Consider the following 16409-nt stretch of genomic DNA (forward strand, 5'->3'; position numbering starts at 1 on the left):
AAAAAAAAAAAAAAAAAAAAAAAAAAAAGAATGTCTATTATCAAAAGGACAAAAGAAAACAAGTGTTGCCAAGGATATGGATAAAAGGTAACACTTGTACACTGTTGGTGGGAGTATAAACTACTACAGCTATTATGGAAAACGGTATGGATGTTCCACAAAAGATTAAAAATAGAACTACATATCCAGCAATCCCACTACTGGGTATATACCCACAGGAAATAAGATCAGTATGTCGAAGAGATATCTGCACTACCATGTTTATTGCAGCATTATTTACAATAGCCAAGATATAAAATCATCTTAAGTGTCCAACAATGGATAAATGGATTAAAAAATGTATTACATATACACAATGGAATACTACTGAACCATAAAAAAGAATGAAATCCTGTCATTTGCAGCAACATGGATGGACCTGGATGTTAAATGAAATAAGCCAGGCACAGAAAAACCATACCACATGATCTCACTCGTGTGTGGAGTCTAAAAAAAAAAAAAAAGTTGATATTATAGAGGCATAGAATAGAACAGTGGTTACCAGAGCCTGGGGAGGGGAGGGGAGAAGAGAAAACAGGGACAGGTTGGCCAACAGGTGCAAGATTACAATTAGATAGGAGCAATGGTGTTCTATTGCACAGGAGGTTGACTATGGTTAACAGCTAAGTTTGTATACTGCATAACAGGTAGAGGGGAGGCTTTTGAATGTTCTCCCCACAAAGAAATGATAAATGCATAAAGTGATGGATATGCTAACTATCCTGACTTGATTATTATACAACATGTATATGTATCAGAACATTAGATTGTACCCCATAAATATGTACATTTACAATGTGTCAATTAAAATAAAACATTGTAGATTTGAGTGTATGTAAATCCAATATGTCAATATTTTATGATAATTTTCAAAAGGACAAATACAATCTTAAACTGCATTAGTAGAAATCTGGTATGTAGAAAGAAGTAAATGAGAGTGAGATTTATTGTGCACTTGTTAGGCAACATCTGCAGTACTGTGTATAGTTTCATTTAAGCTTGAATAGTAACAGATAAAAGTAAAATAAGATGGTAAAGAGACTTGAATCATGGTGTATTATGGATCGTTGAAAGAAATGGAAGGAAAGTTTCAGGGAAATAAATAATAGCTTTAAAAAAATATTTAAGCTCTAATATGTAGAAAGGTATTACAATTGTTCTCATTGCCTCAAGGAAAATGAGTCAGAATTGTTTACTTTTAAGGCTTCTTCACTATTTGTGTTATGAGACAGGGCAGATTAAGGGAGGTGGGTGAAATTTACAGGTACATCTGTTTTTAACTCAAAACAAGAAGAACTTTTCAATGCTGTAGCTCTCTAACAGTGGAATGAACTATCACCAAGTGTAGTCCATGGCAGGTTGGATGAGCCTGGATCCTGTAATGAGCAGGAGGTGACACTAGAGTACTCTCAAGGGTTCTCTCTGCTCTAAGGTTTGGTGAGATGGGAGTGAAAAGATTAGACAATGAGGTAAATATTCTTTTTTTTTTTTGGACTGGGTAAAATTATGAAGGAGCAGGTTGACACATAATGAATTTTAACTGGTTTCCCCTATGTGTTTCTAGAGCTAGAGAAAAAAAAATTGAATTTTGGAATTTCTGGGAAGGTGAATTGTTCCTTGGCTATCTAACTTTAAGATAATCCATGTGTAGGACTTGATCAGAGACATATTGTTATATTGCTCACATTCAGATGACAGGTAACCACTCGTTGAGGTCTATCGTCCTATTCTACTCACCCAAACCTTGATCGGGCAACTGTCTTCTGAGGTAATCCACTGTATAATCATCTGGTACATTTGGCCTTGTAGCTAGAGAAGATAGTAAAAGATCATAGTAGCATGAAAGTAATTCACTGACCTGTTGAAATTTCACATTTTTCATCTTTTTTAGAAATGAAAAATGCTAGCAAATAACGTCTAGTTAGTAGTTTAGCTCAATGATATTAATATAAGTGGTCTTCACATCTTATGAATTTTTGTTGCATTTTAAAATGTTCATACCTTTTTGGGCCAGCAATTCCTTTTCTAGGAATATATTATAAAGAAATAATTAAGAATACACACAAATAGAGAGTTATAAGATTTTCATTGTTGTTTACAATAGAAAAAAGTTGGAAACAACATAAAAGTATAACAATGGGGGTGGCTAAATAAATTAAGATAACTAATAGAATGGAATACTTTACCACCATTTATTCACATGTAAAGGGGTTATAATATATGGTAATTTTAAATGAAAAAAGTAGGTTTCAAAATAACATGAAGATTATATGATTCATTAACATGGAGTGTATGTGTATAGATATAAGGAAAATGTCTAAAATAAATCTTGTAAAATGTGATTTTTACTTTTTTAACCTTATCTTTTGTGAAATATAACATATATTTAATTTTTCCTGTTTTACCTTAAAAGTTTCTAACAATTTTTATTTCTCACCACTACGCCACCAACGTCCCAAACAATTTTTATTTCTGTATACATAAACTTTTTATTTTAAAATAGTGTTAGTTTTACAGAAAAGTTGCTAAAATAGTATAAGAGGTCCCACATACCCTGCACACAGTTTCTCCTGTTACTAATATCTTATATTAGTATGGTACATTTGTCACAACTAATGAAATCATATTGGTACATTTTTATCTACTGAGCTCCATATTTTATCAGATTTACTAGTATCTTTTTTCTGTCCCAGTATCTCACTCAGAATATTGCATTACATTTAGTTGTCATGTCTCCTTAGACTCTTCCTTTGAGCTATGACACTTCCTTTTTTTCCTCCCCCTTTGTAACAAACTTTATTTTTATAGCCGTTTTAGTTTGAGCAGAAAGTGCAGATACTCCCCATATCCTCCCCTGTGCACACACAGTTTCTCCTATTATTAACATCTTATGTTAGTGTGCTACACTTGTTAGAACTATGAACCGATACTGATGTATTATTATTAACTCAGCTTTGCATTAGGGTTGCCTCTATGTGTTGCACAGTCCTATGAGTTTTGCCAAATGCATAATGTCACGTATCTACCATTACATTATCATACAGAGTAGTTTTGCTGCCCTAAAAGTCCTGTGTGCTCCACCTGTTCATTCCTCCCTCCTTCCCTTCTTCCCTCCTTTCCTGAAACCCTGGCAACCATTGATTTTTTCCCCATTAGTTCAAACATTTATCATTTCTTTGTGTTAGGAACATTCAAACTCCTCTCTTCTTTCTAACTGAAACTATACACAAGTTGCTGTAATTATCGTCACCCTACCGTGCTATAGGACACTAGATGTCATTCTGCCTACCTAGCTGTACCTTTGTATCCTTTAGCCAACCTCTCCCTGTCCTCCCTCTTCCCCTTCCAGACTCTGGTAACTGCCCATCTACTCTACTCTACATGATCAACTTTCTCAGCTCCCACACATGAGTGAGAACATGCGTTATTTCTTTTTCCCTTCCTGGCTTACTTTACTTAACATAATATCTTCCAAGCTCATCCATGTTGCTACAAATGACAGGATTTCATTCTTTCTTATGGCTGAATAGTATCCCATTGTGTACGTATACCACATTTTCTTCATCCATTTATCTGTTGATGGACACTTGGGTTGATTCCATATCTTGGCTATTGTGAATAGTGCTGTATTTTTCTTTCTAATTTTTGACTTAATTTTTAACAAAAGAATACATAAAAGTTACATAAAAAAAGCAACCGAATTGCTTAGCTGATCACTATCAGAAAGAATCGCTAACTTAAAGTTCAAGCGAATTAACCATCTTAATTATAACAGAATTCTCCCCTTTCTGTAGTATGGTTCTTTTGTTTTGGCTGGCTGGTACAAGGATGGAAACCTGGACCGTCTTAGTGTGGTTCTTATCTCCATTTCTATTTTTAATTAGTCTGCTATATCACAAACTATATGGATATATGTACAAGTATATATGCTGTATATATATTTTTAAGTTACCTCAAATTCTTTTTGGATGTAGGTTGTGCAATATAAATGTATAATAAACTAATACATATACACATAAAATTAAATAATTAAAATCAAAATATTGCTTAAATTTGAGATTTTTTTCCCCAAAAGACCTCAACTAGAAATAAGGTGACAGAAATTAAGAAAAAAAAGCAACAAACAAAAACCAGGGATCCTAGTCCATTAAAGATCCCATATCAGACTTTTAGCAGGTTGCAGCAGAAGCAAGTGAACAGCCTATCATTTAATTTCTCTCCTGGTTCATCCTCTATTTAGTTACAAAATGAAAGGAACAAGATGGTTTTTAAAGCATAAATCCCTATACTCTGCTTGGAGAAGAGTTTCAAAACCTTGGGGCTATTCTTCAGCAAAGGGTGCTGGGATAACTGGATATCCATTTGCAGGAGATTGAAACTAGACCCATACCTCTCACCATGTACTAAAATCAACTCAAAATGGATCAAGGATTTAAATATACACCCCGAAACAATAAAACTTATTAAAGAAAACATAGGAGAAACCCTTCAGCAAATAGGGCTGGGCACAGACTTCATGAATATGACCCCAAAAGCACAGGCAACCAAAGGAAAAATAAACAAATGGGACTATATCAAACTAAAAAGCTTCTGCACAGCAAAAGAAACAATTAACAGAGCTAAAAGACAACCAACAGAGTGGGAGAAAATATTTGCAAAATACACATCCAACAAAGGACTAATATCCAGAATATATAAAGAACTCAAACAACTTTACAAGAAAAAAACAAGCAACCCAATCAAAAAATGGGCAAAAGAACTAAGTAAGCATTTCTCTAAAGAAGATATGCAAATGGCCAACAGTCATATGAAAAAATGCTCAACATCACTCAGCATCCAGGAAATGCAAATCAAAACCACACTGAGATACCATCTCACCCCAGTTAGGATGGCCAAAATCCAAAAGACACTGAAAGATAAATGCTGGCGTGGCTGCGGAGAAAAAGGAACTCTCTTACACTGTTGGTGGGAATGCACAATGGTGCAACCCCTATGGAAAATGGTTTGGAGGTTCCTCAAACAGCTGAAGATAGACCTACCATACGACCCAGCTATCCCACTGCTGGGAATATATCCAAAGGAATGGAAATCATCAAGTCGAAGGTACACTTGTTTCCCAATGTTCATTGCAGCACTCTTCACAATAGCCAAGAGCTGGAATCAACCCAAATGTCCATCATCGGATGAGTGGATACAGAAAATGTGGTATATCTACACAATGGAATACTACTCAGCACCGGGGGGGTGGGGGGCGAAGAAGATATAACAACTATACTTTTTTGAAGTTGTTACAACAAGCAAACGGAAAGGACATGCTTGGGGGGGAGGGGAGAGAGGGAGGAAGGCGGGAGGTGTCGGTGAAGGGCCATAATAATCATATACATTGTATATTGACAAAATAAAAAAAAAAAAAAAAAACAAAAACAAAAACAAAACCTTGGGGCTATCCTCAAATAGGTGGACCTCTCCACCGTCTAACGTAATTGACTACTCCTTTCTCTTTGCTCCTTGGTAACCCTGAATCGACTACTGGCATTGCCCCTGTAACACTGTGCAAAACTTGTTTACGTGTTTTTCTGCCCTGATTAAAAGATGAATTCCTGCAGGGAAGATATGGCAGCATATTGTTATGGAAAAAGCAACCAAGGAAACGCAGACACTCAGAGAGATGAAATCAGATGATTTATTATGCTAGCAGTCCCAGGTAAACTCCCATTCCAAATTTCTGGGCCCCGAATGCAGGGAAAACTGGGGTTATATACCTTTCTTGAGCAAGCATGCAAGCTTTCTTATTGGCTCTATCTGTATCTAGACAGAGTTACTCAAACTGGGGGCTTCACAATGTGGGTAAGGGGCTTCATTAAACTGGGTCACAGAAGCAGAAAATGTGGTTAGGGGGCTTTCTGCAAACGGAGCCTGCCAGTGTCTCACACACACAGGCCAAGCTGACAGGCTCTGACCACAGAGTCACTGAAGAGCTTCTCTCACACACAGACAAAGCTGACAGCCAGGCAAAACCGCAGAATTACAGAAGCTGAAGATGCAGTTAACTGTTAACACTTAACACACTCTTAGGTGTCCCTTACAAGCAAGCACATTCCAGTTGCAAAATTAAAACAAGGGGAAGACAAGGAATTTACATTCCGGGGTCTTCTTTAATATACTTCTTAATATCCCTAGTACCAGGCACAGTGACAACCTCAAAGTTGTGGCACAAAAAAGTGTTTGTTGAGTAAATGAGTTAATTGTTTATAAGCAAGTAGAAGCAGAACATTACCTTTCACATCAGAATTTGATTCTTTGTTTCTTTGCAGTAAGTTTCCTCTACCATAGACCTAGTGGAACACAGAATCAGAAGGAAAAAAATACTGTGTTATAAACATGAAAATGAGGTGTATTTCCTATGTGATTTATGGTATGATGGGTCTTCAACAAACAGTTCTCATTTTATCCTTCTAGGTTTAGAATGACCAAAAATAGCTCATAAATCAGAACCTGCTAGTATCTTTCACAACATTACTTTTCTCCTGTATCAATGAACAAAAGAAAATATTGATATTATATTTTGGCATCAAAGAGATTAAAAATTTTTTCCACATCACATGTAACTTATTTATGATGTGGAAGAGATGGAATAGAAAAAAATGGTATGCTTATAATCTCACTTAAATTGGAAGAATAAGACATAGGAGGATAAGAGTGTGAAATGGGTAAAGATATATAAAACTATATGAAAATATATAAACATATTGCAAAACTGTGTTTATATTCAAAAGACAAAAAATATTTTTTGAAGCTTGTAAAGAAGTCCAGAGTAAGGAAGAGCATAAACATATGACACTGCTTTCTATCTTGAAAGGACTTGCCAATATGACCCAGTTAGACTAAAAGAAACACAAAACACTGGAACTGGGATTGCTAATCTTTAGTCTACAAATCATTATGTGACCATGAAATCATTTAAAATGCTCCATACTTTTGTTTCTGTATCTGTGGCATATGAATACTATAAAGAATTTTCCAAAAGGAACTGAGGAAGGAAAAAATTAAAAACATTTTTGCCAACATGAAATGCACATCCATGCACAATATAAGTGAAACATGAAATAGAATTAAAAGCTAAAATCTATTTCTTTATAGGTATAATTGATTGGCAGATAAAATTGTTATAATCAGTGTGAAAATGAGAGAAAAATTTTAAAATCAAATCTTTATTATTGAAGGGAAAGAGAAAGAAATATTCTAGAAAAAATGACACAAAGTTGAAAGTAGCAATATGTAATCACTAGAATTTGGAGAGACAAGGGGTGAAATCAGGCTGAAGAAAATTTATTTGCAATAAGCCTTGATTTGATGAAATCTGGGTGTCATTTTTAGACCTCATCACTTGAGTGAAATGATGCTGAGAGTCATAATCAACTATTACATTTATCCCATAGAAAAATATCACCGGTGATCTTATGAATGTGATCTACAATTTCTAACCATAGTAATCTATAATTGCTTTTGCTGAAAGTCTTCAAAATCAATGACTGAGAGTGTTTTGGTGGAAAACAAAGTTAACCAAAATACTTTAAAAATAATTTGCCAATAATATTTTTGGGATGTGCTGATGTCTTACGAGCAAACAATTAAAATAACAAATAGTTCAAGAGCATGGATTTAAGTTGTCCTCAGCCATTTACTTTAGTTAAAATGAGATTGTTCACTCTTTTTTTTTTCAAGATAAGTAGAAAAGAAATTTCAGGATTAGTGACCACAAACTCCTATTTGCTTATGGGCATTCTTAGAATGTATGCAATTTTCTGAAAGCATTTGACCAAATAAAGATTATTTTCCATTTGGAAATATCTAAATTACATATAAATTATGATTTCATGACAATTTTAAAACTCCAATTAAGAAAGATGCAAATACATGAGCATTTAATATAGAGGAATTTATCATATTTTATCTTAAATATAAGTTGGATAGATGAGAAAAACCTCTATGTGACTACAGAGAACTAAATAAATGTTTCATGCAATACATATATATGAAAAAAAAAAAATCCCCAAACTAAACCTTGCTTTGGTTATTGGGTCCTACAAATGACTTCACACAGTGAGATTAATTAGAGGTTTTACCAGAAAAAACTTTCTGGTATTCATATAACATTCTTCAAATAATGTAATTTTAGAATGGAGAACAGATTAAATGGTTGCTCCGGGTTAGAATTTGTGGGTGAAGGGAGCAGGGGTGGCTATGAAGGGTACCATGAAGGAGCCTTATGTGGTAATGAGACAGTCTGTATCTTGATTGTGGTGATAGTTATATGAAGACACAAATGTGATAAAATTACATAGAACTGTTTGTACACACACGTGCACAAATGAGTGCATGCATATTTATAATCAGAGTAAGCTCTATGGACTGTATCAATGTCAATTTTGTGGTGTTGATAGAGTATTATATTTACACTAGATACTAACATTGGGGGAAGAGGAGTGAAGGGTGCATGGTACCTTCTGCATATTCTTTTTTTACAACTTCCTGTGAATCTATAATTATTTCTAAATAAAAAATTTAAAAAATAGTTAAGTGAGTAAGAGAGAAAAATAATTTCAAAAGTTTGTTGGAAATTAGATTCTGTTAATTCAATCCACATTTAGCAGATGGCTCTGTATTTGGTGCCCAATATTTGCTGAATGATCTTGTCACTGCTCACTTTAAATTTCCTACTGGTGTTTGATCACCACTATATTTTCAAACCAACTTTTGATATTTTTTATTTGTTTGGATGTTTGAGTACAAATCTCCTAATCTTCTGGGTGTGGTACTCAGGTCTTCTCCAATGACTGGTTTCTCTGTAGGTAACAGAGGCTTATGGATTGATTGACTGGATCCAAGGATGGATTTTTCAACTAAGTATGTGATGGATCTTGGGCGTGACCGGCACCATTGTGCACACAATAAGCACAAAATAGCTGCTGGCCTTGTCTTCTACTCCAGCACCAAACCCCTCCCCCCTTCCCTTTAGGAGAAGCCTCCTGACTTCTGCAAAACAGAAACCCTTTTGCTTTGCAAGGGTGCAATTCTCCACCCTGGTCACATAGCTTCGTATTAGCATAATGCCCCTCCTTGATTGTATCAGCCAGCCCTTGGTGCCCTGTATTGGTGCTGTCCTCCATTTTGAGGGCAGCCCAGCAGATGCTTTTCCTTTAGTAAAGCTTGATCTGTCCCTGGCGTTTTGGCTCACTTTCTTTCAGTATGTCACTTTAATTGTCCTTCATTTGTTTTTGTCAGGCTTATTCTCCAACTAGACAATTCTAGTGAACTCTGGGTACTGGTTTTCCTCCTCCCACCTCTTCCAGGGCTTGTTGTTGTTATTTGCTTATTTGTCTGTTAACTGGCTGTATTATTTTAATAAGTTCATTTCCCTCCTGCAGTGCTAAGACTCCAGTGTTGGTTCTCAGGAGTGCATATCTGGCTATGTCCACATTCACCCCCTGATGACAATGTATTTAGCAGGGCTCTCTTTGAAAGTCTCTTTCCCTGACCACACCCAGCTGTTAAACTCCACTAATTTCTGGCTGATTGCTCTGTTGTCTTCAACAATGCCCTCTGGCATAATTTGCTCTTCTGACTAATCCAATCAAATTCAGGCTCCTTTGAATGAACAGTTCTGGAGGTCAGTGTTTGAGATTTGTTCTGACCCCAGTAGGGCTCCTCCCAGCTGTCTCTTTCCCCAGTTCTTTCTAGCAAACTAGCTAGTATACAATTTAGCCTGTATATCCAATGAATCTACCAATTTCCTCTTAATTGTTTTTTATCATAGTTGCACTGGTTTTGAGGATGCGCTTAAGCTTGAATTTCTCCATGCTCTGTTGCAAATAAAGTCAGTTCTTTTGGGAAGACATTAGGCTATCTGCTTTATGGCCTGATTCTCCCTCAAGGCAAAGTTTCTAAGCCTTTGCTCTGGAGCTGGAGGTGGAGTCAATGGCACTCTGCTCTCTGAGTCATATCCCTAGTTTAGGAACTGAGATATAGATGGAAGGAGGGCAGTAGCCCTAGGTCTTCTCCAATTGCCTCTTCTAGTGTGGAATCACCATTTTACAAGCCAAAGCAAGGATGATCAGGGCCCAAGTATTCTCAGTGGTATAGCACCCGAGGTGAGTTTTCATCCCATGAATGGGGTTCTGAGTAGAAGAAGGAAGCCCCCATCTCTTGTCTTTATTCAACTGGAATTTAGCCTTAGGAACAGGTAGCTGGAGGCAGGATAAAAAATACTGACATCCTGCCCCTCCTGGGAAGATAGCCCTCTTGTAGCTGTGGAGAGAAGGAGCCCTATTTTCTTGGCTGCACTAGCCTGGAATGGCATTTCTGTCTTACTGAGCTGGGAGGTGGGGAGGGAAGAAGCAGTCTTGATTCAAATCCCACAGGCTTTTGCTGTTTTAATGAGTTTTAGAAGATTTTCTTGAATAGATTTTTTTTTTAATTTGCTGTATGCCATTAGACCATTTCCAGAGACTTTAAATGGTTTTTTTTCCCCCTTAAATAATTTTCACCAGTTTTGCTGGTGAATGGATTTTCAGAGCTCCTCATGCTGTCATGGTAGAAGTCAATCTCTCAGCACCATCTATTTTTATACCCTTATATTCTCATTTAATTTTTCTTAGTTTTAATTTCTTCTTGCCACCCTGGGTGCGTGTTAATAAGCATCCTTAAATACTTTTTAGAGTAAGATAAGTATAAGTGAAATTTAAATATGGTACCTTAATAAGACTCACCTCTCATTTGCCAAGGATTGTTTGTGTTTGTATAAACAGTAAATAATATGAGTAAAATTTTAATCACTAACTTTCCCTGGGGGAAAAATTAGGGTATAAGAGAAGAGAAAATAACTTGCCAATCTCTTGCATTTATTTTTTTCAAAAACTTAACCAGATCAATGACGATTTACCTTTTGCTCTTCTCTGGCATTTTGGTGGCTTGCTAAGATAGAATTCCTTTCCTTCTTTGTTTTCAGGTATTTTTTCTTGGTTTTTATCTAGATAAATGAATCATATATAAAATCAATATTTAGTCAACACATATAAGTTAGTATATATGGAGACATAAACTATCTTGAGGCTTCTACTTCTAAGAAGATGGAGAACTTTTGTATCTATTTCTCTCACTACATACAACCAAATACCTTAGATATTTTACACAAAACAAACATAAGAAGCTCTAAAAGGTAAAAAGAGATGGCAGAACAGCTAGAGATTTCAGGAGCAGAGAAGCAGAATGATGTGGCACTCCTTAGATTTCCTTTTTGTCTCATATATCCCAGCCTTAAAGGTGGAGAAGCCAGTAACTCAGAAATGCCAGTGAATGAATATTTTTAAAAGACCCAACAAAAGCCTGTGTCCTCTAGCCAAAGGACCAGAAGAGGGGCAGCCTAAAAAGAACAAAACCTTTTGGATAATAACTGTTCTACTCATGCCTAACACCACAGAAAAAACTGTGACCCATATAGTCACCCATGCCAACAAAGGCTGAGTGGGAGCCTCAAATTCCATGCTGGCTCTAAGGAGGTATCCCAACACCTTCTCCAAAGTAGTGTCTGAGAAGGCTAAGCAGGGGAACAGGCAAATAAACACATGAAGTGATGTTCAACATCATAAGCCATTAGGAAATGCAAATTAAAACTACAACATACATATCATAATGGCTAAAATAGAAAGTAGAAATAGACAATGACACAAATAAATGAAAATGTGCCCCATGTTCATGGATCAAAAGAATTAATATTGTTAAAATGTTCATACTACCCAAAGTGATCTACAGATTCAATGCAATCTCTTTCAAAATTCCAATGACATTTTTCACAGAAATAGAAAAAACAATCCTAAAATTTTTATGGAACCACAAAAGAGCCCAAATAGCCAAAGGAATTTTGAGTAAAATGAACAAAGCTGGAGACATCACAGTATTAGACTTCAAAATGTACTACCATGCTATAGTAATCAAAAGAGTATGGTACTGTTATAGAAACAGACACACAGACCAATTGAACAGAATAGAGGAGCCCACAAACAAATCTGTGCATTTATGGTCAATTGATTTTTGACAAAGGTGCCAAGAACACAAATGTGGACAGTCTCTTCAATAAATGGTATCAGGACAACTAGATATCCACATACAGAATGAACTTAGACCTTTTTCTCACACCATGTACAAAAATCAACTCAAAATGGATTAAAGACTCAAACATAAGACTGGAAACTGTAACACTACTAGAAGAAAATATAGGGGAAAAGCTCCATGACATTGGACACAGTGAGTATGGATATGAACCTAAAAGCATAGGCAACAAAAGCAAAAATAGACAAATGGGATTACATCAAACTGAAAACCTTCTTTACAGCCAAGGAAACAACCAACAGAGTGAGGAGACAACCTATGGAATAAGATACAAAATATATAAGGAACTCAAACAACTCAATAGTAAGAAAACACATAATCTGATTAGAAAATGATAATCTTTGGTTTATGGTTAAAAAAAAAAAGAAAAGAAATAGAAAAAATGGGCAGACTTCTGGTCAAGATGGCAGAATAGATGGTCCCCAGCATTACTCTCTCCCACAAATCAACCTATTTACAACTATAAAAAAGCAATGACAGCCAAGCTGGGGCCTCTAGGGCTCAGGGGAAGAGGAGGAGAGACCTACAGAGTGCATGAAGGTGGGAGAAGCTATGATGAGAGAGAAAACCCCCCTCCGACCATTTCGAATCCCAGCCATTTCCAGGCTGAAGCTGCTGAGCTCATGGAACAGGAGCTGGCAAAAGGCTGCAGCTGTGCCTTTCAGATGAAGTTGCTTGGAGGTGGTAGGGGAGAAGAGGGCCTTGGTAGCCCTCAGGCCAGCGATACCACTAATAGGATTCTCGTGGACCCACATAGGACTGAGGAGCCACAACAACTGAAAACAAGGAAGCACTCAGAGGCCAGTGAGTCATCACAAGGGACCAGAGCATGGCCCATCCCATGGGAGGTGTTTGGAGCACAGGTGGTGGGGGAGACTGTCCCACCTGGGGAACACTGGGGCACAGCAAGGACAGCTGATCTGCCCCCCAATCAGCATAGGACCACTCAGAGGAGACTGGTCAGGAATATAGAATTGCATGATAAAAAGACTCAGGCCCAGACCAGTGTTTCTACAGAAGCCGGGTGCACCAGATTTCACTAGAACTGGAAATACCTATAAAGTCCATGATTAAAAGCTGAGCTGCACAAAAAGCCTTGCCTAGGGAATCAGCAACAAAGCAGCAATTTAGCTCAACCACAGAGATCAAGTATTGGTCCTCACAGGAAGTTCTCCCATTTCAGAAGTAAGCAAAGGACAGAAAATTAGTTCCAGCACACAGTTTGAGTGGTGGGAACAGCAAATAATCCAACACAGAACTGAAAGAAAAAACAAAGTACCCACAGCCACAGACAAAATTTGATATTAACTAGTAAGGGTCTCATTTCACCAAAGAACACCTATAACACATAGAAGGACCAGAAGTCCCCTGGGCTACCAATCCAGAAAGGGGGAAGGGCCAGGGGCCTCAGTCATGCCCCCCAACACCTGCAACCAATCCTGAGGGTGGGGGCCTTGGGCCTTGGTCATGCCCCGCCAACATAAGCAACCAGCCCAGCGACAACCACTGAGCTTCTGCAGGAAGCATCCTCAGGCTCTCCCAAGCCAGTGCAGTGGGGGGCCTCGGCCATGGTCTCCCCACACCTCCAGGCAGCCCATTGATGACCACCAAGCTGCCACAGGAAGCACCCCGGGCTCTCCTGAGCTGGGGTGGTGGGGGGCCTTGGGCCTCAGTCACATCCCCCCAACATGAGCAACCCGCCCAGTGAGGACCACCAAGCCACCACAGGAAGCATCCTCAAGCTCTCCCAAGCCAGGGCAGTGGGGGGCCTCAGGCCTCGGTCACGTCCCTCCAACATGAGCAACCAGCCCAGTGATGACCACCAAGCCACAGCAAGAAGGGCCCCAGGTTCCCAAGCTGGGGAGGTGGGAGGTGAGGGCTTTTGCCACACCTCCCTAGCATCTGCACCCAGCCCAGCAATGACCAAGCCACTGCTGAAAGCCCCGTCTCCCCTGTGGGAATGAGGGGGTGCTGCAGTTCTCAATCCCACCCCTCCTCCTTCCTCTTTCTTCAACCCCGTTTCCTTCTCCTTTCCCCTCTTCCCCTCCCTCCCAACTGCTCTGCAACAACATCATAGAATATAAAATATAATATTAATAAAAGAAAAGAAGCAATTGCCAGTCTTCACATAATAAAAATGTAAAACTCAACAGAAAAAATAAAAAAAAAGAAGAAGAAGGGGCAGAGGTTTTGAATAGATATTTTTCAAAACAAGACATACAAATACAAATGCCCAACAGGTATATGAAAAAATTACTAATAATCAGAGAAATGCAAATTAAAACCACAAGGAGAGATCACCTCACATCTTTTAGAATGGCTATTGTCAAGAAGATGAAAGGGTTGGCAAGGTTGTGGAGACAAAGGACCATTGCACACTGTTAGTGGGAATGTAAATTAGTACAGCCATAATCCAAAACAGTAGGGAGGTTCTTCAAAAAATTAAAAATGGAACTACACCTACCATATAATCTGGCAGTCACACTACTGTGTATATATCTAAAGGAAATAAAATCACTATCTCAAAGAGATATCTGTTCTCCCACGTTCATTGCAGCATTATTCACAGTAGCCAATATATGGAATCAACTTAAGTGTTCATCAATGGATGAATGGATAAAGATAGAAAATGTTGTATACATATGCAATAGAATACTATTTAGCCTTAAAAAAGAAGGAGATTCTGTTACTTGGGACAACATAGATGAACCCAAAAAATGCTATGTTGAGTGAAATAAGCCAGGCACAGAAAGACAAATACTGCATGGCCTCACTTACATGCGGAGTGTTAAAAAAAAAACAAGTCAAACTCATAGAAGTAGAGAGTAGAACAGTAGTTCCCAGGGGCTGGGCGGGTGTGCGTGCATGTGTGTGTGGTGCTGGGAGATGTTAGTAAAAGGATACAGGATTTCAGTTAGTGTTGGAGCGAGCAGGACTGAAGCCATGTTGGGACCTAAAACTGCATGGGCTGTAGGCAAATTTTTGAAAGATACGGTTATTTTGTTCTTGGCATGCATTTCTTTGAGTTCCCTCCTTTCCCATGTTTATTTGATATTTTGAACCTTGGTTATAGAGCAAGATGACATTATTATAAGAGTGTGAAGTTGTTTTTCAGCCAGCCTGAAGCTGCAGACTTGCCAGGAGACACATACAATCCAGACCCTGAGAAGTACTTTAATTTCTCTGGATCTTAACTGTTTTCATCAACAAAGTAAGTGTGTTAGAACAAAAGAACCCTAAGGTTAGAAAATTCTGTGATTTAAAGATATGTACATAATCAGAAAATAACTATCGCTATACAATAATTATATAACTGCAAACTTTTTTTTGTTTGATTGTTAGTCACAGTAAGAACAGTACCTACTTGACATATCCATGCCATAAGCAAAAGTTTTCAATCATACCTGAGAAGTTAACTTCAGAAAATAAGTGTTAGAGTCATTGGATTCTGAACTGTCAGAGCCTCGGCTACTAAAAAAAAAAAGGAAAAAAAATTAGTTTGCAGAATGTTTTGGTGGCATTTTCAAATTTCAACTGCTGCTGCTTTTTATCATATTTGAATGATTGAGAAGTTCTAATTATAAGAAGAGAAATATTTACAAAGGTGTTTTAAATGTTTGGTAACTCCAGACAGCTTAGAAATAGAGACTTTTTTGTTGAACATAGGGGGAGATATAGAGGTTTGGGAATGTGTTACTAGAGTGTAAACTCCAGAAAAGTTGTAGTTTTTTCTGTCTGGCTCACTGATATATCACCAGAGTGAAAACAGTGCCTGGCACATAGTAGGCACTCAGTAATATTTGTTAATAAGTTAATGAATAAATGCTATATCTGGGGAGTTTCCTAGCTCTCATGGGTCTCATGAGCTCTTAAAATTCATTTATTTTTACATCAGTATATTTCCATTATGCTTAAAGACAATGCAGGCAATACAAAACATAGGACCTCAAGGAAAAAGGGTCAAACAGAAATCAATTACTAATTATAATTATTTAATGCAGTGGTAGGCAAACTTTTTCCTTGAGAGTCAATTTAGGAAAGAAAATACTTCTGGGCTGTATTTTTTATGTATTATTTTTTATTTAATAAATTTTATTTTTTTAGAGCAGTTTTAAGGCTTACAGAAAAATTGAGCATATTGTAGAGTTCCTATGCACATGCCCCTACTCCCTTCACAGGTTCCCCAATTATTAACATCTTAT

The 16409-nt window shown here is 37.4% G+C and overlaps 1 protein-coding gene across 1 annotated transcript in view; it reads right to left on the reverse strand.

Moving 5' to 3' along the window:
- Positions 1-11068, reverse strand: part of LOC103601417 (cytosolic carboxypeptidase 3-like) — a gene marked incomplete at its 5' end in the record, with an annotated part of 23617 nt that extends 12549 nt beyond the window's left edge. Inside the window, 3 exons of the mRNA XM_008585821.1 lie at positions 1777-1848; positions 6317-6374; positions 10982-11068. Coding sequence (XP_008584043.1) covers positions 1777-1848; positions 6317-6374; positions 10982-11068 — 217 coding nt within the window. The remainder of the gene's footprint in view (positions 1-1776; positions 1849-6316; positions 6375-10981) is intronic.
- Positions 11069-16409: the final 5341 nt, after the last annotated feature.

Source organism: Galeopterus variegatus, unplaced genomic scaffold (genome assembly GCF_000696425.1).
Source record: "Galeopterus variegatus unplaced genomic scaffold, G_variegatus-3.0.2 Scaffold3726, whole genome shotgun sequence".
In the NCBI taxonomy this organism is placed as follows: Eukaryota; Metazoa; Chordata; class Mammalia; order Dermoptera; family Cynocephalidae; genus Galeopterus; species Galeopterus variegatus.